Below are 26,112 nucleotides of genomic sequence, written 5' to 3'. Positions count from 1 at the left end.
CGTTCCTTCTTTGAAACTGGTTTCGGACACAGAGAAGGTACGATAATCTCCTGGTTAATGTTTTTGTTAGAAACAACTTTTGGAAGAAAACCAGGTTTAGTACGTAAAACCACCTTATCTGCATGGAACACCAGATAAGGAGGAGAACACTGCAGAGCAGATAATTCTGAAACTCTTCTAGCAGAAGAAATTGCAACTAAAAACAAAACTTTCCAAGATAATAACTTAATATCAACGGAATGTAAGGGTTCAAACGGAACCCCCTGAAGAACTGAAAGAACTAGATTGAGACTCCAAGGAGGAGTCAAAGGTTTGTAAACAGGCTTGATTCTAACCAGAGCCTGAACAAAGGCTTGAACATCTGGCACAGCTGCCAGTTTTTTGTGAAGTAACACCGACAAGGCAGAAATCTGTCCCTTCAGGGAACTTGCCGATAATCCTTTTTCCAATCCTTCTTGAAGGAAGGATAGAATCCTAGGAATCTTAACCTTGTCCCAAGGGAATCCTTTAGATTCACACCAACAGATATATTTTTTCCAAATTTTGTGGTAAATCTTTCTAGTTACAGGCTTTCTGGCCTGAACAAGAGTATCGATAACAGAATCTGAGAAACCTCGCTTCGATAAAATCAAGCGTTCAATCTCCAAGCAGTCAGCTGGAGTGAAACCAGATTCGGATGTTCGAACGGACCCTGAACAAGAAGGTCTCGTCTCAAAGGTAGCTTCCAAGGTGGAGCCGATGACATATTCACCAGATCTGCATACCAAGTCCTGCGTGGCCACGCAGGAGCTATCAAGATCACCGACGCCCTCTCCTGATTGATCCTGGCTACCAGCCTGGGGATGAGAGGAAACGGCGGGAACACATAAGCTAGTTTGAAGGTCCAAGGTGCTACTAGTGCATCCACTAGAGCCGCCTTGGGATCCCTGGATCTGGACCCGTAGCAAGGAACTTTGAAGTTCTGACGAGAGGCCATCAGATCCATGTCTGGAATGCCCCAAAGTTGAGTGACTTGGGCAAAGATTTCCGGATGGAGTTCCCACTCCCCCGGATGCAATGTCTGACGACTCAGAAAATCCGCTTCCCAATTTTCCACTCCCGGGATGTGGATAGCAGACAGGTGGCAGGAGTGAGACTCCGCCCATAGAATAATCTTGGTCACTTCTTCCATCGCTAGGGAACTCCTTGTTCCCCCCTGATGGTTGATGTACGCAACAGTCGTCATGTTGTCTGATTGAAACCGTATGAACTTGGTCCTCGCTAGCTGAGGCCAAGCCTTGAGAGCATTGAATATCGCTCTCAGTTCCAGAATATTTATCGGTAGAAGAGATTCTTCCCGAGACCAAAGACCCTGAGCTTTCAGGGATCCCCAGACCGCGCCCCAGCCCATCAGACTGGCGTCGGTCGTGACAATGACCCACTCTGGTCTGTGGAATGTCATCCCTCGTGACAGGTTGTCCAGGGACAGCCACCAACGGAGTGAGTCTCTGGTCCTCTGATTTACTTGTATCTTTGGAGACAAGTCTGTATAGTCCCCATTCCACTGACTGAGCATGCACAGTTGTAATGGTCTTAGATGAATGCGCGCAAAAGGAACTATGTCCATTGTCGCTACCATCAACCCGATCACTTCCATGCACTGAGCTACGGAAGGAAGAGGAACGGAATGAAGTATTCGACAAGAGTCCAGAAGCTTTGTCTTTCTGGCCTCTGTTAGAAAAATCCTCATTTCTGAGGAGTCTATAATTGTTCCCAAGAAGGGAACCCTTGTTGACGGGGATAGAGAACTCTTTTCCACGTTCACTTTCCAGCCGTGCGATCTGAGAAAGGCCAGGACGATGTCCGTGTGAGCCTTTGCTCGAGGGAGGGACGACGCTTGAATCAGAATGTCGTCCAGGTAAGGTACAACTGCAATGCCCCTTGGTCTTAGCACAGCTAGAAGGGACCCTAGTACCTTTGTGAAAATCCTTGGAGCAGTGGCTAATCCGAAAGGAAGCGCCACGAACTGGTAATGTTTGTCCAGGAATGCAAACCTTAGGAACCGATGATGTTCCTTGTGGATAGGAATATGTAGATACGCATCCTTTAAATCCACCGTGGTCATGAATTGACCTTCCTGGATGGAAGGAAGGATAGTTCGAATGGTTTCCATCTTGAAAGATGGGACCTTGAGAAATTTGTTTAAGATCTTGAGATCTAGGATTGGTCTGAACGTTCCCTCTTTTTTGGGAACTATGAACAGATTGGAGTAGAACCCCATCCCTTGTTCTCTCAATGGAACAGGATGAATCACTCCCATTTTTAACAGGTCTTCTACACAATGTAAGAACGCCTGTCTTTTTATGTGGTCTGAAGACAACTGAGACCTGTGGAACCTTCCCCTTGGGGGAAGTCCCTTGAATTCCAGAAGATAACCCTGGGAGACTATTTCTAGCGCCCAAGGATCCAGAACATCTCTTGCCCAAGCCTGAGCGAAGAGAGAGAGTCTGCCCCCCACCAGATCCGGTCCCGGATCGGGGGCCGATATTTCATGCTGTCTTGGTAGCAGTGGCAGGTTTCTTTGCCTGCTTTCCCTTGTTCCAGCCTTGCATTGGTCTCCAAGCTGGCTTGGCCTGAGAAGTATTACCCTCTTGCTTAGAGGACGTAGCACCTTGGGCTGGTCCGTTTTTACGAAAGGGACGAAAATTAGGTCTATTTTTTGCCTTGAAAGGCCGATCCTGAGGAAGGGCATGGCCCTTACCCCCAGTGATATCAGAGATAATCTCTTTCAAGTCAGGACCAAACAGCGTTTTCCCCTTGAAAGGAATGTTTAGTAGCTTGTTCTTGGAAGACGCATCAGCCGACCAAGATTTCAACCAAAGCGCTCTGCGCGCCACAATAGCAAACCCAGAATTCTTAGCCGCTAACTTAGCCAATTGCAAAGAGGCGTCTAGAGTGAAAGAATTAGCCAATTTGAGAGCATTGACTCTGTCCATAATCTCCTCATAAGGAGGAGAGTCACTATCGAGCACCTTAATCAGTTCATCAAACCAGAAATATGCGGCTGTAGTGACAGGGACAATGCATGAAATGGGTTGTAGAAGGTAACCCTGCTGAACAAACATCTTTTTAAGCAAACCTTCTAATTTTTTATCCATAGGATCTTTGAAAGCACAACTATCCTCTATGGGAATAGTGGTGCGTTTGTTTAAAGTAGAAACCGCTCCCTCGACCTTGGGGACTGACTGCCATAAGTCCTTTCTGGGGTCGACCATAGGAAACAATTTTTTAAATATGGGGGGAGGGACGAAAGGAATACCGGGCCTTTCCCATTCTTTATTAACAATGTCCGCCACCCGCTTGGGTATAGGAAAAGCTTCTGGGAGCCCCGGCACCTCTAGGAACTTGTCCATTTTACATAGTTTCTCTGGGATGACCAAATTTTCACAATCATCCAGAGTGGATAATACCTCCTTAAGCAAAATGCGGAGATGTTCCAATTTAAATTTAAAAGTAATCACATCAGATTCAGCCTGCTGAGAAATGTTCCCTAAATCAGTAATTTCTCCCTCAGACAAAACCTCCCTGGCTCCCTCAGATTGGGTTAGGGGCCCTTCAGAGATATTAATATCAGCGTCGTCATGCTCTTCAGTAACTAAAACAGAGCATCCACGCTTACGCTGACAAGGGTTCATTTTGGCTAAAATGTTTTTGACAGAATTATCCATTACAGCCGTTAATTGTTGCATAGTAAGGAGTATTGGCGCGCTAGATGTACTAGGGGCCTCCTGAGTGGGCAAGACTCGTGTAGACGAAGGAGGGAATGATGCAGTACCATGCTTACTCCCCTCACTTGAGGAATCATCTTGGGCATCATTGTCATTATCACATAAATCACATTTATTTAAATGAATAGGAATTCTGGCTTCCCCACATTCAGAACACAGTCTATCTGGTAGTTCAGACATGTTAAACAGGCATAAACTTGATAAGAAAGTACAAAAAACGTTTTGAAATAAAACCGTTACTGTCACTTTAAATTTTAAACTGAACACACTTTATTACTGCAATTGCGAAAAAACATGAAGGAATTGTTCAAAATTCACCAAACTTTCACCACAGTGTCTTAAAGCCTTGAAAATATTGCACACCAATTTTGGAAGCTTTAACCCTTAAAATAACGGAACCGGAGCCGTTTTAAGCTTTAACCCCTTTACAGTCCCTGGTATCTGCTTTGCTGAGACCCAACCAAACCCAAGGGGAATACGATACCAAATGATGCCTTCAGAAGTCTTTTATCAGTATCAGAGCTCCTCTCACATGCGACTGCATGCCATGCCTCTCAAAAACAAGTGCGCAACACCGGCGCGAAAATGAGACTCTGCCTATGCTTTGGGAAAGCCCCTAAAGAATAAGGTGTCTAAAACAGTGCCTGCCGATATAATTATATCAAAATACCCAGAATAAATGATTCCTCAAGGCTAAATAAGTGTTAATATCAATCGATTTAGCCCAAAAAATGTCTACAGTCTAAATAAGCCCTTGTGAAGCCCTTATTTACAATCGTAATAAACATGGCTTACCGGATCCCATAGGGAAAATGACAGCTTCCAGCATTACATCGTCTTGTTAGAATGTGTCATACCTCAAGCAGCAAAGGACTGCAAACTGTTCCCCCAACTGAAGTTAATGCTCTCAACAGTCCTGTGTGGAACAGCCATGGATTTTAGTTACGGTTGCTAAAATCATTTTCCTCATACAAACAGAATTCTTCATCTCTTTTCTGTTTCTGAGTAAATAGTACGTACCAGCACTATTTGAAAATAACAAACTCTTGATTGAATAATGAAAAACTACAGTTAAACACTAAAAAACTCTAAGCCATCTCCGTGGAGATGTTGCCTGTACAACGGCAAAGAGAATGACTGGGGTAGGCGGAGCCTAGGAGGGATCATGTGACCAGCTTTGCTGGGCTCTTTGCCATTTCCTGTTGGGGAAGAGAATATCCCCACAAGTAAGGATGACGCCGTGGACCGGACACACCTATGTTGGAGAAATAAGACTTGCTTACCCCAGGACACTCATCTACATATAGTAGATAGCCAAACCAGTACTGAAACGAGAATCAGTAGAGGTAATGGTATATAAGAGTATATCGTCGATCTGAAAAGGGAGGTAAGAGATGAATCTCTACCGAGAACCTATGAAATAGATCCCGTAGAAGGAGACCATTGAATTCAAATAGGCAATACTCTCTTCACATCCCTCTGATATTCACTGCACGCTGAGAGGAAAACCGGCTCCAGCCTGCTGCGAAGCGCATATCAACGTAGAATCTAGCACAAACTTACTTCACCACCTCCCTGGGAGGCAAAGTTTGTAAAACTGAATTGTGGGTGTGGTGAGGGGTGTATTTATAGGCATTTTAAGGTTTGGGAAACTTTGCCCCTCCTGGTAGGAATGTATATCCCATACGTCACTAGCTCATGGACTCTTGCTAATTACATGAAAGAAAAGAAAAACATTATTTGGAAAAAAAAATCTGACACCTCTATACCTCACTCTAGCTAAGGAGTCTTACCGCACCGAGATTCCACTAAAAATCTGCAAGGAGACTCTCTTGCATCAGATCCGCTGTCAGAATTAACTGTCAAGCTAGACGAGCTGAGAGTTCCAAACAGATCCTGATCGATCCGACTAGAGTCCTCACTGAGTATGTGACGTGATCGATTCACTGCCTATACTCACTCCGCTCTACTATGCTTAGAATGGAAGAGCGGAGCGTTACGCGATCTGACCCTGAAAATAAACCTTGCCAGTGTAAAAGCACGAGTTTCTGACCGTTCTCAACAAAAACGTAAGCACTTATATCATCCTTTATATAAGACTGACAAACACCTTCTGCATAATAAAGAATGCAAATCCTTAATAACCCTTCAGACCAGCCTCTTAAAATTATTAAGTCCTCCTCATTTAACCCCTTAACGAATCACATGCCAGTGCCTGCCAAACTGTCCAAACTGTTAACCCAACCTAAGGTTAAAACTTGTCTCCGATGTTGATCCACTAGAGGAATTAACCTCCAAAGTGCTGTCCTTCAATACCTAGAAAACAAATGGACTTACCTGTGGATCCAGCTGCAGGGCAGGAACAGCTTCTTAGGTGTGATAGATACTCCACTCTCTATCAGGGACCTACAGAAAAAGAAAGAACAGAGTAACCAACCCTGGCCTAATATAAAGGGGTAGCAATAATGTTAGAAATAAAGCAAAGACAACCTTGCCACTTTCTAACTGCTAATAGCCACCATTACTCTTATTAAAGAGATTGACATGGACACAGCATAGCCCTAATACTTGCTTGCAGAGAAAAGTACCCATAAAAGGATTAAATATCTTTAGACACCATCTTTGCACATTCTCCATTGACAAAGGCAAAGAGAATGACTGAGGATTATGGGTAAGGGAAGTAACACTTAACAGCTCTGCTGGGGTGCTCTTTGCCTCCTCCTGCTGGCCAGGAGTCTAATATCCCACTAGTAATTGGAATGAAGCCGTGGACTCTCCATGCCATAGGAAAGAAATTAGGGACCAAATATAGAAAGTTCATGCAAAATTTCCCATGAGGTAAAAAAAAAAAATCAAACCATACCCCATATACATCCTTCTGAAAAGAACTGTACTCTGAGGGGAATCCAGGCCTCAATATATACTGAAAACCCCTTTCTTCCCTCTCACATCTTCATTTTTCAACCACCTCCAGGTGAGGAAAAGTAAAAACTGAGGTATGTGTGAGGAGTTTTATAGATCTCTAGGGAATCTCTGCCTCCTCCTAGTGGTAGAGAAGAGTTATTCCCAAAAGTATTGAGGACTCTCACCACCTGTATGAAAGAAATATTAATTTTGGTTTATATGATATAAATTTTGATAATAATTAGCTAAAGCACATTCATTTTTATAAATACTAAATAGTTAAATTGCGGATTTGAGGAGGTCACTTGTTTCCTTCTTTTGGGGAGGGGTTGTTTTGGATAGTGCACTCACAACTAACATAGCACCAGAGATCATATCTTTTTAGTTACAGAATGTCTTGAAGCAGCAAGGCATGGCGAGGAAGGTGAAATTATTTTAAAAACATTAAAATGCGTAAAAACATATGCTAGATAATGTTTGGCTGTGCTACATACATTTTAGAAAAAAAGTAACATGGGAGCTGTGTCATATGTAGATTAAAAATATGAGTATTGAAAGGGTTAACACAAGTACTAAAGAAAAAAATAAATAAGTACAGAAACAAAAGAACTGGGGAAATTAGAGTTTCCAGCGCTACGGAATTTGGCGGCGCTATAGAAATAAATGATAAAAATAAATTATAATAATTTCCACTACTTGAGAAAGGCATGCTAATATCTGTTGGCCATGAATACTGAGGGCCATAATTTCCCAACTAAATGTCTACTGTAGCAAAGTTGGCTTACTAGATCTTTAAATAACATGATTTTTCATTTGTTGCAAAAACATAAATTATGCTTATATGATAATTTCCTTTTCTTCTGATGGAAAGAGTCCACAGCTGCATTCATTACTTTGGGGAAATAAGAACCTGGCCACCAGGAGGAGGAAAAGACAACCCAGCCAAAGGCTTAAAAACTCCTTCCACTCCCCTCATCCCCCAGTCATTCTGCCGAGGAACAAGGAACAGTAGAAGAAATATAAGGGTGAAAGGTGGCAGAAGAATATAAGTACGCCCCACATAAAATTACGGGTGGGGAGCTGTGGACTCTTTCCATCAGAAGAAAAGGAAATGATCAGGTAAGCATAATTTATGTTTTTCTTCTTAAATGGAAAGAGTCCACAGCTGCATTCATTACTTTTGAGAAAATAATACCCAAGCTATAGAGGACACTGAATGCCAAGACGGGAGGGTACAAAAGGCGGCCCATACTGAAGGCACCAGGCCTGAACGTCTACCCAATAAAAAACCCTGCTTCTTCCAAAGCCGAGAAAATTTTAAGAGCAAAAGCCCAAATGACACAAACTCGCAGTTAGTCCAGAAGCCAAACTAGAGACTGCAAACTGACTCGACTGAGCCAACAGTCCTCCAGGAAACACCGTCGCCCAACTAACAGTCCCCCATCGCTCATCTCCACAAATGAAGGAGACACCAGCCGAAACCCCCAAGGGAACAAGGCAAAGGAGAACCAAGGAAACTGAAAGGTCCCCTAATACAAAAAAAACACCTCCACGAGTGAGCCCAGCTCAGAGAGACCCAAAGGGGCCCAAACAGGGAAAGGAGGCCACGCCTATACCAAGCGAAACCCGGGATAAGACCAGGCACAGAGACAGAACAGACGTCTCTCCAATATCCTGCAAGCACGGAAGGCAACTGAAGAGGCAAAGTCCTCCCAGTGTCTGTCCATAGAATACCAAAGTATTCGACCATGAAAAAGTGTGTAATACACCCAGGTGAAAAACCCCAAGTTTGAGAACACTAAGTCCACAACAGGACGACGCAGAGGGTACTTGCGAGGAAGAAGAAGCACTCAAGCAACCCCCAGACCAAAAAAGCAACCCCCAGACAGAGAGCAGGTTCCAGGCAAACTAAGTCGCCTGATCTACACACAGGTCCCTGAAAAGTGGAACACAAAACCTCAATCGAGGCCCCCCGAGAAGGAGAGTATACCCTCAGAACCCGAAGAAAGAGTAAACCCTCTTCTAATTAATGAAGCAAGTTGAAAGGAAAATCTATACCCTAGCAGACTAAGCTAACAGGATAGACTCAACAAAGCTCACACATCCAGAGGAGACTGCGACCCGAACGCAGTTCCTTAGACCGCTCGGCCATCCTGACCTGCAGACCCACACTCAGCTGGACCAACCCAGCCTCCGGGATCCAAGACAGGGAAACAAAAGAATCCCAAAACAGGTACAGGAACAAGTGTAAGGATAGCACAGCCATGCCCACAGAGCACAAGTACAACCCGACTCTGAAACAGACAACAAGGCCATAGACCTAAGGATCTATCAAATAAAGGCCCTGGTTATGAACCAATCACCCTTGAGGCTCAAGCCACATGGCTAACCACCAGATGACATGGGCTACTCTGTGACAAAGATTAAAAAATACTCCGAAAACCTGGCAAACCATGACCAGGTTAGGCAGATGGAGCAAGGACACAGCCCAAGTTCTCACTACCGTGGAACACCCCGACCAGCCCTGAGATCCAAGATTCCAAAACCACTCAAGACTGGGTCAGTAAAAAGGCCAAGCAAAGCTTCAGCGGTAGTCTCAGGGAGAAAAACAGGTCCGGGTACCCAATAGTTCAGGCAACCCTTACCCTAGAACTTAACAACCCAACTGGCCAAAAAGCCAGATGCAAGTGATAGATGCATATCCAGAAAATCTAGATTACGAGAAAACTCGAAAGCCCCGACCAAAGGAAGGAACCACCCCTAGCTAAAGTCCAACGCTCCAAGTAGCAAGGCTAGATGTCTTATGAAGATACTTCTCAGAGCCTCAGGACGACCAAGGGATACCTCGAGGTAAAAAAAATCCTACTAACTGGACTAGTCTCCCTAACACCTCTGCACAAGCAGAGGACACAAGGAAGAGAAGGCACTAAGCCAACCCAGCTCCGGAAAACCCAGAGCTAAACAAAAGTCCCTGCAGGGAAAAACCATCACCCGGAAGACGACCCAAAGGCCTCTTATAACTCAGTCAAGAGTAAGAGCTGCATCTAGAAATAATAGAAACAGCTTACACGTACACCTGCAAGGCGTCAAGAGCTGCAACAGGTTTCAAACTGCAAACCTTCCGCATGCTAGACAGCTATCCTGTACAAGCTGTTGGATCAAGCCCAAAAGGACAAATCCAGAGGCCTAAAAAATGAAGGCAAAACCGCTCAATAGCGGTAAGGGGCATTAAGCCCTCCCACCCTCCACCACATGGATGAGGTAACTAAGTTCTGATAAAATTAGATGTCAGATAGAGTGATGCAGCGGAAAAACTCCCCTGCCCAGTAATCAATGACTGAAGGCTATAAGGACTGAAACAATCCTTCCCACCTCACGGACCCACAGGTCCTCTCGAATGCTTAGTTAAACATGAAAAAAACTATGATAACCTGAGCACTCGGCGCTTCTACTAAACCAGCCGAGCAGAACAGTGCCACGTGTCTGAACAGCCGCAAGACTGCGTAAATTCTCCCTGTTAGGGGAAAAACAGAAAATAGATTAACAGAGGACTAACATGTTCAACAACTTCCAAAGAAGTAATAAAGAGTATCAATTCCAGAAGGTTCCTGAAGGAAACAAAAACAAATAAAAGACATCCCATCAGATATAAATAAAATATAAGGCAACCCGGAGGTTAACGCCCCAAAAGACACAGGCCTACAATCAGATTATTACTTCATCCCCATGTGTCTAATGAGGTGCACCATTCGAATTATCAGACTGAAATTCAATTAATTCAATAACTGAAGAACATGTCTGAGCAACACGCGAAGGCGCGCAATCCTGTAACGGAAGGCACATCACTCAGGGACAGATACACCCCCTGCAGGGAACTGTAGGGGCCCTTCCCAAGGTGGAAGGCCCGGGACAATAGGGAACGAGCACATTCTCAAATAAACGTCTGGACTGTGCAGACGAACAATCGCCAACATTATGTGGAAGCGAAAACATGCTGCAACCTCTGGGGGAAACACGCCACCCCGCATAGAGGAACCATAAACTGGCTTACCCGCATGTGCAGAAGTAAGATTTGGTAGCGAACTCGCCTCTCGGAGGACAGGTCCCCCAGAGGCGGAAGGCTCAGCAGTCTGTTGATTCCCCCGAGCCCAAGGAACCAGGCGCTTTAAAATGGCATACGGCACAAAACTGGTTGACAGGCGTCAACAAGGACACTCCGGATTCATCACCGGACACACAATGTGAAATCAAAATAGTTTCAGTATCAGAATTCTCTGTAACTGAATCTGAAATTAACACAGTCTCAACATCTGAATCCTCCCTAACTGGATAGAGGATATTTAAATATGGACTAAAGTAGTGAAAAACATAATTTATGTAAGAACTTACCTGATAAATTCATTTCTTTCATATTAGCAAGAGTCCATGAGCTAGTGACGTATGGGATATACATTCCTACCAGGAGGGGCAAAGTTTCCCAAACCTCAAAATGCCTATAAATACACCCCTCACCACACCCACAATTCAGTTTAACGAATAGCCAAGAAGTGGGGTGATAAGAAAGGAGCATCAAAAATAAGGAATTGGAATAATTGTGCTTTAAACAAAAAAATCATAACCACCACAAAAAAAGGGTGGGCCTCATGGACTCTTGCTAATATGAAAGAAATGAATTTATCAGGTAAGTTCTTACATAAATTATGTTTTCTTTCATGTAATTAGCAAGAGTCCATGAGCTAGTGACGTATGGGATAGCAGATACCAAAGATGTGGAACTTCCACGCAAGAGTCACTAGAGAGGGAGGGATAAAATAAAGACAGCCAATTCCGCTGAAAAAATAATCCACAACCCAAATCAAAAGGTTTTAATCTTATAATGAAAAAAAAATGAAAATATAAGCAGAAGAATCAAACTGAAACAGCTGCCTGAAGTACTTTTCTACCAAAAACTGCTTCAGAAGAAGAGAAAACATCAAAATGATAGAATTTAGTAAAAGTATGCAAAGAAGACCAAGTTGCTGCTTTGCAAATCTGATCAACAGAAGCTTCATTCCTAAAAGCCCAGGAAGTAGAAACTGACCTAGTAGAATGAACTGTAATCCTTTGAGGCAGGGATTTACCCGACTCTACATAAGCATGATGAATCAAAGACTTTAACCAAGACGCCAAAGAAATGGCAGAAGCCTTCTGACCTTTCCTAGAACCAGAAAAGATAACAAATAGACTAGAAGTCTTTCTGAAATCTTTAGTAGCTTCAACATAATATTTCAAAGCTCTTACTACATACAAAGAATGTAAAGATCTTTCCATAGAAATAAAAATTTAAATAAACAGTTTATTTTTTTCTTCCCCTATTTTTATCACGGAGACATATTTCAGTTAGGATATACACCACAGGAGATATTAACACGAATAATTATATATAAAATTCACTTTTCCTTTCTGTCTAACCAGTTGTTTATCGTTAGAGATATGGAAATAACATTTTTGGTTCCCTTTGGCAAATATATTGCCAACAAGCATTACACTGCTAACAAGCATCATAAAATAGAACAAATTAAATTGTTAAATTTATTTATCCATTAGGGACTCAATTCAAACAACTTAGCTGCACTTAGCTATTTCTGTGCATAACGGATTATATCCCTTTACAGGCCAGATTAATAAGGATAGCTAGAAGTCGAATAATACCTAGGACATTTCTTTAAAAGACTTATGCATATACATGCACTTAGTTAGCTCAGCGCATAACGGATTAAGTCCCTCTACAGATCAGTCCAATAAGGATAGCTAGAAATCGAATAATATCTAGGACACTTCTTTAAAAGACTTATCTTTGCATGTTTTATTTCCCGGTAAACATTTCAAATAATGATACTAATGGTACACTCTGTATACCAGGCTGTGGATCTACCACTATATTGAATCGATACATTTTGTAGCTACTTAGCTGATACACAATATAACATAAATGGTTATTTCCACACTCTGTATACAGATGTACATTTGAAATTGTTTGCTGTCACAGTGCAGCATTTGTCGGTTGCAAAACGAAGGTGCTCTCAGTACCATGTGGGCATTTAACGGTGTTGTTTTTTATTTCATTCCCATTGAGATTTTATTAACACCAGTTAGCTTTATATCTACTGTTGTTTTTTTTAATGTATGTACAACTAATGATTAGTTTTATGCTGAACACCTGTTGTTGCAACTTTGGTCCAGGCTAAACATACAAACGAAGCATTGCAAATGTATGACACACAATTTGAATTTAGTAAACTGTTCCTTATTGGACAGAGCAAAGCTGCTGAGTTTTGATTGGACCTGGTATGCATTTAACAGGTGAACAGTTAACCCTTTACTATCCCTGACGAAGTGCTGTACCAGCACGAAACATGTTGGTCTGTTAGATATAGAGCATTTGGGCTGACAAGCTTACTGGCTGTGACATTGTAAGTTTTTTCTGTGAATCTTCACAGTATACTTTCTACGGATACTAATAAAGGAAATTTTTTTTTAAACTTTCTATCTCGATCCATTTACTGCTGGAACTTTTTCACCTGTGTGGAAGTACTTTGATTGCATTATTTTTTTGGCGGTTTGTCCTGGCTTCAAACTGCTCCCAGCAGCTCCACAAGTACTCTCTCTCACTGGATGCACTACATAACGTGTATACTACAGGAGGCATCTCCAACTACGCTGTGATTTTCAGCATCGCTACACACCAGTGACATTTGAAAGTTAAACAACCCGGTTCTCATACACAAGAAGAAGGGTGAGTGAGTAACTTGTTTTTGATGTGTTTGTTTGGACTTCCAATAAAAAAATCATCACCACACATTTATACAGTGGGATTTTTTATACTGCTTGATAACAACAGGGGCTGTGAATAAATAGGGGTCACAGGATTCATTGGAACTTTACATATTTTTGTATACATTTACTATACCTGTTTCACCTCTGAATGAATACAGCTGTCCTGATCTAAGAGAATCAAAACACATCATTTATTCCCTCATGCTTGTGTTTGACACAGATACAAGTCATTTATTTGGGATTTAGTTGAGTGTTCTTTTTTCAAAATTTTATTGGTGGACATATAATGCCCTTGCTGAACAAAAGGCAGAATAGTCCTTATAGTTACCATCTTGAATGCTGGTATCCTTACATAACGATTCAATATTTTTAGATCCAGAACTGGTTTGAAAGAATTCTCTTTCTTTTGAACAATGAACGGATTTGAATAAAACCCCAGGCCCTGTTCCAGAACTGGAACTGGCACAATTACCCCAGCTGCTCCAGATCTGAAACACATTTCAGAAACGCTTGAGCCTTTACTGGGTTTACTGGAATGCGTGAAAGAAAGAATCTTCTCACAGGCGGTCTTACCTTGAAACCTATTCTGTACCCTTGTGAAACAATGTTCTGAATCCAAAGACTTTGAATCGAATTGATCCAAACATCTTTGAAAAATCGTAACCTGCCCCCTACCAGCAGTGCTGGAATGAGGGCCGCACCTTCATGCGGATTTGGGAGCTGGTTTTGACTGTCTAAAAGGCTTAGATCTATTCCAGACTGGAGAAGGTTTCCAAACGGAAACTGTTCCTTTAGAGGGTCAGGCTTTTGTTCCTTATTCTGACGAAAGGAACGAAAACGATTAGCAGCCCTATATTTATCTTTAGATTTTTTATCCTGAGGTAAGAAGGCTCCCTTCCCCCCAGTAACAGTTGAAATTATTGAGTCTAACTGAGAACCAAATAATTTATTACCTTGGAAAGAAAGTGAAAGCAAAGTTGACTTAGAAGTCATATCTGCATTCCAAGACTTAAGCCATAAAGCTCTTCTAGCTAAAATAGCTAAAGACATATACCTGACATCAATTCTGATGATATTGAAAATGGCATCACAAACAAAGTTATTAGCATGTTGAAGCAGTTTAACAATGCTATAAGAATTATGGTCTGACACTTGTTGCGCTAAAGCCTCCAATCAGAAAGTTGAAGCTGCAGCAACATCAGCCAAAGAAATAGCAGGTCTAAGAAGATTACCTGAACATAAATAAGCCTTCCTTAGAAAGGATTCAAGCTTCCTATCTAAAGGATCCTTAAACAAAGTACTATCTGCCGTAGGAATAGTAGCCCCATCAACTTTGGGGATTTTCTCCCAAAACTCTAATCTATCAGATGGCAAAGGGTACAATTTCTTAAACCTTGGAGAAGGAGTAAATTAAGTACCCAGACTATTCCATTCCCTAGAAATTACTTCTGAAATAGCATCAGGAACTGGAAAAACTTCTGGAATAACTACATGAGGTTTAAAAACTGAATTTAAACGCTTAGTAGCTTTAATATCAAGAGGACTAGACTCCTCCATATCTAATGCAATCAACACTTCTTTAAGTAAAGAACGAATAAACTCCATCTTAAATAAATATGAAGATTTATCAGTGTCAATATCTGAGGCAGAATCTTCTGAACCAGATAGATCCTCATCAGAAATAGATAAGTCAGAATGATGGCGGTCATTTAAAAATTCATCTGAAATATGTGAAGTTTTAAAAGACCTCTTACGTTTACTAGAAGGAGGAATAACAGACAGAGCCTTCCAAATAGAATTAGAAACAAATTCTTTAATATTAACAGGAACATCCTGAACAATAGATGTTGAAGGAACAACAACAGGTAATGGATTATTACTAATGGAAATATTATCAGCGTCATGACAACTAACACAAACTACAGCCGGAGGAACAGTTACCAAATGTTTACAACAAATGCACTTAGCTTTGGTAGAACCGACATCAGGCAGCGCTTTTCCAGAAGTAGATTCTGATCCAGGGTCAGGTAGTGACATCTTGCAATATGTAAAAGAAAAAAACAACATATAAAGCAAAATTATCAAATTCCTTAAATGGCAGTTTCAGCCTCTAGGAAACCAGAAGCAACTAAAAAGTGAGACTGAAATAATGTGAAAAAAACTGGCGCCAAGTATGACGCCCACATATTTTGGCGCCAAGAATGACGTCCATATTTTTTGGCGCCAAAAAAACGTCCGCAATACACATACGTCAAAAAAATGACGCAATTACATGAAAACTTCCGGCGCCAACTATGACAAATAGAAGCATTTTCTGCACCCGCGAGCCTAACAGCCCGCAATTTTGAAAAAAAGTCAATTAAAAATTGAAAGGTAAGAAAAATAAAACATATATGCATTTTCCCAAAAAATGAAACTGACAGTCTGAATGAAGGAATACTGATTATCCTGAATCATGGCAAATATAAGTTTAAACACATATTTAGAACTTTACATATAAAGTGCCCAACCATAGCTTTGAGTGTCATAAATAGAAATAAGACTTACTTACCCTAAGAAACTCATCTACATATAGTAGATAGCCAAACCAGTACTGAAACGAGAATCAGTAGAGGTAATGGTATATAAGAGTATATCGTCGATCTGAAAAGGGAGGTAGGAGAAGAAATCTCTACGACCGATAACAGAGAACCTATGAAATAGATCCCCAAGAGGAAGACCATGGTATTCAAATAGGCAATACTCTCTTCACATCCCTCTGTCATTCACTGCACTCTGAGAGGAAAACCGGGCTTCAGCCTGCTGTGAAGCGCATATCAACGTAGAAATCTAGCACAAACTTACTTCACCACCTACAAGGGAGGCAAAGTTTGTAAAACTGAATTGTGGGTGTGGTGAGGGGTGTATTTATAGGCATTTTGAGGTTTGGGAAACTTTGCCCCTCCTGGTAGGAATGTATATCCCATACGTCACTAGCTCATGGACTCTTGCTAATTACATGAAAGAAACGAAAACGGCACCTGACACCCCCAATGGCTGGGGCACTCACCACCTCCTATGACCAAACCCCTGCGGACTAGAAAATTTCCTTTGCCACACGGTCGGGAATGCGGAAATGGAAGAACGGAACGTAGACACGCCCGAACCAGGTGAACCGTACAGTCCAAAACAAGCACGCCCAACCAAAAGGCCGCGTCACTTCCAAAGGCCTCAATGTTCCAACCACGAGCCCAGTAAACATTGCACATCAGCAGGTTGAATCACATAAACATGATTACACCCCCCCCACCCCCCTGTTCAATAACCCCCTCAGGAGATATTATCCCTTGATTTCAAGATACTAAGAGACTCACTGAGACCCTTATGTATAAGTTAGACCCGGAAGGTGGTAGCCTCTTGGGAAACATTCACATTACAGTACATTGCAAATAAAGTAAAATGAAACGATCTTACCGGAATCTATGCCGTGGAACAGGAACACAGCCCTTCAAGTGTGACGGATAGTAGCATCGCCTCCGCCATGGACTTGAGAGAAGAAAGCAGGCAGTGAAGCGAAGTTCGACAACGCCGATTGCTTGAGGAGCTGTTAATATGAGTCAGGATGGTTTTGCAGAAAAACTCTCTGCATCTCCGGACTCTAACTTTCATCCAAGCCCTCACTGAGAGACTGACAGGACTACTAAAAACTCCTGTCCCATGCCGAAGAGTACTACCCTCCATAAGAGACAAAAACTAAAATTAAAAATTCTGACACTTCTCTGCCATCCTCCTGGGATGAAAGTCAAAGAATGACTGGGGGATGAGGGGAGTGGGAGGAGTATTTAAGCCTTCGGCTGGGTTATCTTTGCCTCCTCCTGGTAGCCAGGTTTTTATTTCCCATAAGTAATGAATGCAGCTGTGGACGCTTTCCATTTAAGAAGAAAATGTTTATACAAGATTAAATGATAATATACTTTAGCTGCCAACTTTCGTCAGCTGCAGCAAAACTCTACAGAGGGAGAAAGTGATGGAGTTTGTTATTACAGATGCAAGTCAAAGTATTTTTACAAAATGCTTATAGATGACTATACTGGTCTTAAATTATTTAATATAAAATGCAGCCATACCTGAATCATGAAATCATTCTCCTCTTGAACTTCACACATGCAGCGGACAATTTCACAATCGCCATCTTCTTCAAGTTCTTCATCAGCATTTGTAACATCAATCTCTTCATTGTAATCATCATCACTCCAAAGCAAGCTCTCAGTACAAGAATCACTTAACATATCATCATCTAAAAAGTGAAAAGTATTAGACATATGATAAGATACTAATTTGATGTAAGGCTCTCAGCTATCTTAAGCATCTAACTGCGTAATACAGAAGAGGAGTTAAAATTCAGAGGGATGATAACGTCTACAACGCCTTCTGTATTTAGCAGAAAAGGAATTGAGGAGTTTTATTGTAGGTTATATGCTTTTGAATAAAAAACATAATTTATGTAAGAACTTACCTGATAAATTAATTTCTTCATGGTGGCAAGACTCAAGCTGTTATGTATGGGATATACATTCCTACCAGGAGTAGGCAAAGTTTCCCAACCCTCAAAAGCCTTTAACTCCTCCCTCCCCAAACCTCAGTTTTAGTAATAGCCAAGTGTTGGTGTTTAAAGAAAAAAAAAAAATCCTGGTACTCATTATTGGCTTTAACTCCTTTAAAAAATAAATAAAAACAACAACCCTAAATGGGTGGAGCCTCGTGGATTCTTACCACCATCAAATAAATTAATCAGGTAAGTTCTTACATAAATTAGGTTTTCTTTCATATAGGCGGCGAGAGTCCACGAGCTATTACATATGGGATATAATACCAAAGATGTGGAAGTCCACAAGTAACAAGGGGGGTGTTTAAAAAAAAAAAACAACAGCTTTTTTCTCTGAGAAATTAAATCCAAAATAATGTCTTATGACAAAACTCAAAATAAAGGCCCAATTATCAAACTGAGACAATTGCCTAAAGGACCTTTCTACCACAAGCTACTTTGCAAATTTGATGAACTGAAGCCTCATTCTTCAAAGCCCAAGATGTGGCAAGTGATCTAGTAGAATAAGCTGTAATTCTCTAAAGCAGGGTGTGCCTCGCATCCAAATAAGTTTTGTGAATCAAAAGTTTCAACCATGAGTCTAAAGAATTGGCAAAGGCCCTCTGGCCTTTTTTAGGACCAGAAAACAGAACAAACTGACTAGAAGTCTGTCTAAAATCCTTAGCACCAACATAATATTTCAATGCTCTAACAACATCCAAGGAATGCAAGGATTTTCCAGTAGCATTGTTTGGATTAGGAAACAAGGAGGGAACTATTATTTTCCTATTAATGTTGTGAGAGCTGAAAAGTTGTCCGCAAAACAGCTTTATCCTTATGGAAAATCAGATAAGGAGACTCGCAAGAGAGAGCAGACAATTCATAAACTCTTCTAGCAGAAGAGATAGCCAAAAGAAAAAGCACTTTCCAAGAAAGTAGATTAATGTCCAATGTTTGCGTAGGTTCAAAAGGATGAGCCTGTAACACTATTAATACTAGGTTAAGACTCAAAGGAGAAGAAATAGGCATAATAACAGGTTTAATCCAGATTAAAGCCTGAACAAAAAAAATGAAAATCAGGAAAATTAACAATTTTCCTATGAAACAATACAGAAATGGCAGAAATTTGTCATTTTAAAGAACTGAAAGATAAATCTAAACCATTCTAAAGAAATTCAAGAATCCTAGGAATTCTAAAACAATGCCAGGAATAATCATGGGTAGTACACCACGATATGTAAGTTGCCCAAACTTTGTGATAGATCTTTCTAGAAATAGTTTTGCGGGCCTGAATCCTAGTCGTAATCACGGAGTCAGAGAACTAAGCGTTTAATTTCCATGCCATTAAGTTCAGATACTTTAGATCTGGATGCAAGAAGGGACCTTGAGACACAAGATCTGGCCTTAGAGGAAGATGCCACGGCGGGCAACTGGACATTCGGACCAGCTCTGCATACCAAATCCTGTGAGACCACGCTGGGGCTACCAGGATTACAGACGACTGTAAGCAGGCTGGAAAGACCAGGGAACTGCCAGAGCATCCAACATCTCTGCTTGACGATCCCTGAACCTCACAAGGTACCTTGGAAGTTTGTTGTTCAAACAAGAGTCCATAAGATCTATTTCTGGTAGGCCCCATAGTTGTACAATCAGATAGAATACATCTTGATGGAGATACCACTCTCCTGGATGTAGGGACTGACGACTAAGGTAATCTGCATCTATAGGATATAAATTGCAGAGATGAGGCAGGAATTGGTTTCTGCCCAAGAAAGGATTCAAGATACCTCTATTATGGCTAGGGAACTTCGTGTTCACCCTTGATGATTGATATAAGATACTGTCGTAATATTGTCTGTCTGAAAACTGAGATTTTCAATAGAGGCCAAGCCTGAAGGGCCCTGAAAAGAGCACAGAGTGCCAAAATATTGACTGGTAACCTCACCTCCCGATATCATACCCCTTGTGCTATCAGACCCCCAAGAAAGCTCCTCAACCTGAAAGACTTGCATCTGTGGTGATTACAGACCAGGTAGCACAAGCAAAGAAAGCCCCCTGAATAATAGATTGGTGATTTAGCCACCAAATCAGTGATAGGTGCATGCTGGGATCTAAGAATATCTGTTGAAATATCAGAGTATAATCTTTGCACCATTGGAGCAGCATACAAAGCCAAAGAGATCTCATATGAAATTGAGCAAATGGAATTGCGTCCGAAACTGCAATCATGAGGCCTATTACTTCCATACACAGAGCCACTGAATGGAACGAAAGAGACTGAAGGTTCAGACAAGCTCGAATCAATTTTATTTTGTTAGGGAAAGAGTCATGGACACTGAATTATCTGGAAACCTAAAAAGGTTACCTTTCTCTAAGGAATCAAGGAACTCTTTGGTAAATTAATTCTCCAACCATGTCTTTGAAGAAACAACAATAGTTGTGTGTGAGATTAAGCTAAATGAAAAGGATTGAGCTAGTACCAAGATATCGTCCAGGTAAGGAAATGCAGCAATACCCTGCACTCTGGTTACAGATAAAAGGGCACTGGTAAAGATTCTTGGAGCTGTAGCTAGGCCAAAAGGAAGAACAACACGCTGATAATGATTTTCCAGAAAGGAGAACCTCAGAAAATGTTAATGTTCTGGATGTACTGGAATGTGAAGGTAAGCATCCTGTAAATCTATTGTGGACATAAAGTGACCTTGTTGAACAAAAAGGCAGGATAGTCCTTATAGTTTCCATTTTAAAAGTTGGAATTGTTACATATTTGTTTAGAGTTTTCTGATCCAGAATTTATCTGAAAGAATTTTACTTCTTTGGTACAATGGAGATTTTAATAAAATCCCATCCCTTGTTGCTGTAAAGGAACTGACAAACAATTACTCCCATATTTTCCAGATCCGAAACAGATTTCATAAAGGCCTGAGCTTTAATAAGATGTTTTGGAATATGGGTGAGAAAAAACCTCCCCATGGGAGGTCGTATTCTGAATACAATTCGATATCCCTGAGAAAACATAAATTATGCTTACCTGATAATTTCATTTCCTTCTGTATGAGGAGAGTCCACGGCATCATTCCTTACTGTTTGGAATACTGAACCTGGCCAACAGAAGGAGGAAGAAACACCCCAGCCAAAAGCTTAAATACTCCCCCTACTTCCCTCATATCCCAGTCATTTTGCCATGGGAACAAGGAACAGTAGGAGAAATATCAAGGTATAAATGGTGCCGGAAGAGAAAAACAAATTTTGGTCCATCCAAAATTTGGTCCAGTATACGGGCGGGGGTCGTGGTCTCTCCTCATACAGAAGGAAATTAAATTATCAGGTAAGCATAATTTATGCTATCCTTCTTAATATGAGGAGAGTCCACGGCATCATTCCTTACTGTTGGGAAAACTATACCCAAGCTCTAGAGGACATTGAATGATAATGGGAGGGTTAAAAGAAAGGAGGACCCTATTCTGAGGGCCCCACAGCCTGCAAAACCTTTCTCTCAAAAGCTGCCTCAGCCGAAGCAAAAACGTAAAATTTGTAGAATTTTGAAAAAGTATGTAAGGAAGACCAGGTAGCCGACTTACAAATCTGATCCATAGAGGCCTCATTCTTAAAAGCCCAAGATGAAGCCACCGCTCTAGTGGAATGAGCCGTAATCCTCTGAGGGGTTCTAAGTCCCGCTGACTCTAAGGTAAGCGTATAACACTCCTCAACCAAAAGAATAAGGAAGTCGAATAGGCCTTCAGACCCTTACACTTCCCAGAGTAAATAACAAACAAGGCTGAAGTTTGTCTAAAATCCTTAGTAGCTTGAAGATAAAACTTCAAAGCTTGAACAACATCCAGATTATGAAGTAAACGTTCTTTCAAAGAGAAAGGATTAGGACACAAGGAAGTAACCACAATCTCCTGATTGATGTTACGATAAGACACCACTTTAGGGAGAAAACCCAAGCGGGTATGTAGGACAGCCTTATCAGTGTGTAACGCCAGATAATGAGGCTCACATTGCAAGCCAGCCATTTCAGAAACTCTGCGTGCCGACGTAATAGCCAATAGAAAAATAACCTTCCAGGACAACAATTTAATGTCAACCTAATACATAGGCTCACAAGGAGCCCGTTGCAAAAACTTAACCCTGGCAGCCTTGACCTTATGCCAGGCGAAACCACGCTCTTCACACCTTATGATAGATGCGACGAGTAACAGGCTGCTTGATGCGGGCAACTATATCTGGGTAGCTTGGAATTGAGCCAGGACGCCATGAGATTTATCTCTGGTGTCCCCCATCTGTTGCAAATCTCAGCAAACACCTCTGGATGGAGAGACCATTGCCCCGGATGAAAGGATTGTCTGCTGACAGCGAGCAGTTGTGGGCCTCCGCCCATTCCAGAATCCGAGATAGCTCCTCGTCCCCCCCCTGATGGTTGATGTAAGGTTATGTCTTCTGATTGGAATCTAATAAATTGGGACAAACCCAGAAGAGGCCAAAGCCTTCAGAGCATTGAAGATCACTAGAAGTTTCAAAATTTGATCGGGAGGAGGGATTCCTCTTGAGTCCACAGGCCCTGTGCCTTCCTGGCACCCCAAACAGCTCCCCATCCTGAAAGACTTGCTTCCATAGTCACAATCTCCCAGGATGGTCTCAAGAAGGATGTCCCTTTGGACAGGTGATCTGGACAGAGCCACCAGGAGAGCGATTCTCTTGACCTGTTGTCCAGAGAAATCTGAGACCAATACGAATGATCGCCGTTCAACTGTCTCAGCATGCACAGCTGAAGAGATCTGAGATGGAACCTGGCAAAAGCAATTATGTACATGCTGGACACCATGAGACCAATTACCTCCATACACCGAGCCACAGGGGGCCTTAAGGAGTTCTGGAGGGCCAGATAAGCAGAAGTTAGCTTGTAACGTGTCTGGTCTGTAAGGAATATCCTCAGGGATATGGAGTCTATTATTGTACCCAGAAATTCCACCCTGGTACTGGGAATAAGAGAACTCTTTTCTAAGTTTATCTTCCATCCATGAGATTGAAGAAGAAATAGAAGAGCTTTCGAATGGTCTTCTGCCAGACGACAGGATGGTGCTTAAGCCAGAATATCGTCCAAGTATGGCGCTACTGCTATACCTCTGGTTCTGGCCACTGCAAGCAGAGCACCTAGAACCTTCGTAAAAACTCTTGGAGCAGTAGCTAGACCAAACGGAAGTGCAATAAACTGGTTGTGCTGGTCCAGGAACACAAACCTTAGGAACTTGAAGTGTTCCTTGTGTATTGGAATGTGAAGGTAAGCATCCTTCAGATCTATTGTGGTCATGAACTGTCCTTCCTGAGCCAAGGGAAGGATGGACCTTATTGTCTCCATCTTGAATGAGGGGACAGATAGGAATTTGTTTAAGCACTTAAGGTCCAGAATCTGGCGAAAAGTTCCCTCCTTCTTTGGGACCAAAAAAAGGTTTGAGAAGTATCCCAGACCTCTTTCTGCAAGAGGTACCGGGACAATGACTCCCAGGGAGGAGAGATCCCTCACGCACCCCAGAAAGACCTCTTTTCTGGCCTTGAAGACAGGTTTGACATGAGGAATCTGCCCCTGAGTGGATGAGACTTAAAAACTATCCTGTATCCCTGAGCGTTGACCTCCAGGACCCACGGGTCTTGCACGTCCCCAAACCAAGCGTCCAAAAAGAACGACAGTCTGCCCCCAACAAGATCCAGAGCCGGATCAGGGGCAGCCCCTTCATGCCGACTTTGTCTCGGCGGGCTTCTTGTTCTGCTTGGATTTATTCCAGGACTAAGCTGGTTTCCAAATCCCCTTGGATTGCTCGGGCTTAACGGAGGGCTGCTGACGTTGGGATTTATCCGACCGAAAATTAGGACCTTGTCCCTTAGGTTTGTTCTTCTTATCCTGTAGTAAAAAGGCACCTTTGCCTCAAGTAACCATGGAGATAATGGAGTCTAAGCCTTGACCAAATAGAATCTTTCCTTTAAATGGGATGGAAAGAAGTCGACTTCAAAGTCATGTCCGCAGACCAGGACTTCAGCCAGAGTGCCCTACGGGCTTGAACAGAAAAACCTGAAGCCTTGGCATTCAGGCGAATAATTTGCATATTTGCATCACAAATGAAAGAATTAGCCACCCTCAAGGCCTTAATTCTTTCCTGGATCACATTGAGGGGACCCTCCACCTCGATCAACTCAAATAAGGAGTCGCACCAGTAGGTAGCCACTCCAGCAACCGCAGCATATCCCGTATGTTGAAACATCTTTTTTAACAGAGTATCGATTTTCTTATCCATGGGCTCTTTAAATGACGAACTATCCTCAAGCCGGATAGTAGTGCATTTAGCAAGCGTGGAGATAGCGCCATCCACCTTGGGGATGGAACCCCACAACTCTAATTGAGAGTCCGGAACCGGGAACAATTTCTTAAATAAAGAAGGGGAAAATGAAGATCCAATTCTTTCCCATTCATTCTTAATAATATTCGCCTTATGGGAACCGGGAAAGTTTGTGGTACAACCCTGTCCTCGTAGACCTCATCTAATTTAGGAATCAAAAGGTTTCTCAGGCAATTTGGGCTCTGGAACCTTTAACATAGCCAAAACTTCCTCTAGCAGAAAGCGTAAATGCGACATTCCCAAATCTAAAGTCTGGTTCCTCCGCAGCTGGAGACTTAGAGGCAGCAGATTCCGACCCAGAAAGAGCACCCTCTGAAGTATCAGAGGCGTCTTCATCATCTGGTATCAGATAAATACAATAAGATAGTAGATGACCCCTAGGAAGGATAGCAATATTTGACCTTTTGCTTGCGCTTAGCAGGGCGAGGTAAAGCAATAAGGCCGCAGACACTGCTGTTTGTAACTGCTCAGTTAAGTCTGGCGGTAAAAGGGCCCCTCCAGATGGAGGATTAGGAGTGCTACAGTAAGCTGCATATGTATTAGGAGATGACTGAAGGGTGCGCACCTGACGGGACGGAGATTCCTCGGAGGTGGACGGCTCAGTGGTATCAAACATATTAACATACTTAGACATGATTAATTTATCAAGGCATGTGGAACATAGTTGATCAGGCTGGTATACCATGGCCTTCTCACAATATAGACCGGTATTAGACTTGGGTAAAGAGGGAGTACACTCTAACGGATAAGAATAGCTTGCATTTATAAAGCAGACTATTGATTAATAAGATAAAACGGCACCTTTATACCCCTAATGGCTGGGGCACTCACCACCTCCTATGACCCAGCTGGTCTATGAATATAGCTGGTCTATGAATACAGCCAGTATGTAAATATGCCCTTCTTAGATCAGATTCAAGTTTTCTATCTAAAGGGTCTTTAAAAGAAGTACCGTCTTCTAAAGGAATAGTAATACGCTTAGCTAGAGTGGAAATGGCCCCATCAACCTTAGGAACGGTTTCCCATAACTCGGTTAATAGGTAAAGGATATAGTTTTTTAGACCTTGAAGAAGGGTTATGAGAGACATCTGGTTTAGACCATTCCTTAGCAATCCTATCCGAGACAGCATCGAGTATAGGGAAAATCTCAGGGATATTGACAACAGTTTTATATACTGAATTCAAATGATTACAGGGTTTATCATTAGAAGGTTTAGTTTCTTCAATCCCTAAAGTGACTAATACTTCCTTTAAAAGAGAACAAATGTTCAATTTTAAATAAAAAGGAGGAATTATCAGATTCTACGTCTGATGAGAGAGCCTCATCATTTCAAGATCAGTATCAATATTACTAAAAGAAGGTAAAATTTGAACTGACCCTTTTCTCTTATTTGAAGGCAGTAGTGCAGCTAGGGCCTTAGTGATGGCAGTAGTAATAAACTTTCATTGTAAGGAGGAGACAATAGGTGCATTAGTACACATAGAAACATGATTGAATTATATACGATAAGAAATCTAAGCATGAGCCACATAAATGAGCTGAAGAAGCTACTTCAGTTGCTTTACAACAAGCAGTGGTATAAAGGTGTTCAACAAACTCAGTTCCTATGGTAACTAGTGACAGATCGATGCTGCTCCATTATGGCAAAAAATTCATAAAAAATGT

At 41.9% G+C, this 26,112-nt stretch overlaps 1 protein-coding gene across 1 annotated transcript in view; it reads right to left on the bottom strand.

The window, feature by feature from the left end:
• PHF20 (PHD finger protein 20) overlaps window positions 1-26,112 on the bottom strand; it is a gene marked incomplete in the record, with an annotated part of 1,076,425 nt that overhangs the window by 285,409 nt on the left and 764,904 nt on the right. Inside the window, 1 exon segment of the mRNA XM_053696620.1 lies at window positions 17,594-17,763. Within this exon segment, the coding sequence (XP_053552595.1) occupies window positions 17,594-17,763 (170 nt within the window).

Source organism: Bombina bombina, chromosome 1 (genome assembly GCF_027579735.1).
Source record: "Bombina bombina isolate aBomBom1 chromosome 1, aBomBom1.pri, whole genome shotgun sequence".
In the NCBI taxonomy this organism is placed as follows: Eukaryota; Metazoa; Chordata; class Amphibia; order Anura; family Bombinatoridae; genus Bombina; species Bombina bombina.
Note: the sequence above shows the minus strand (reverse complement) of the source record. Positions and strands in the feature narration are given on the sequence as shown.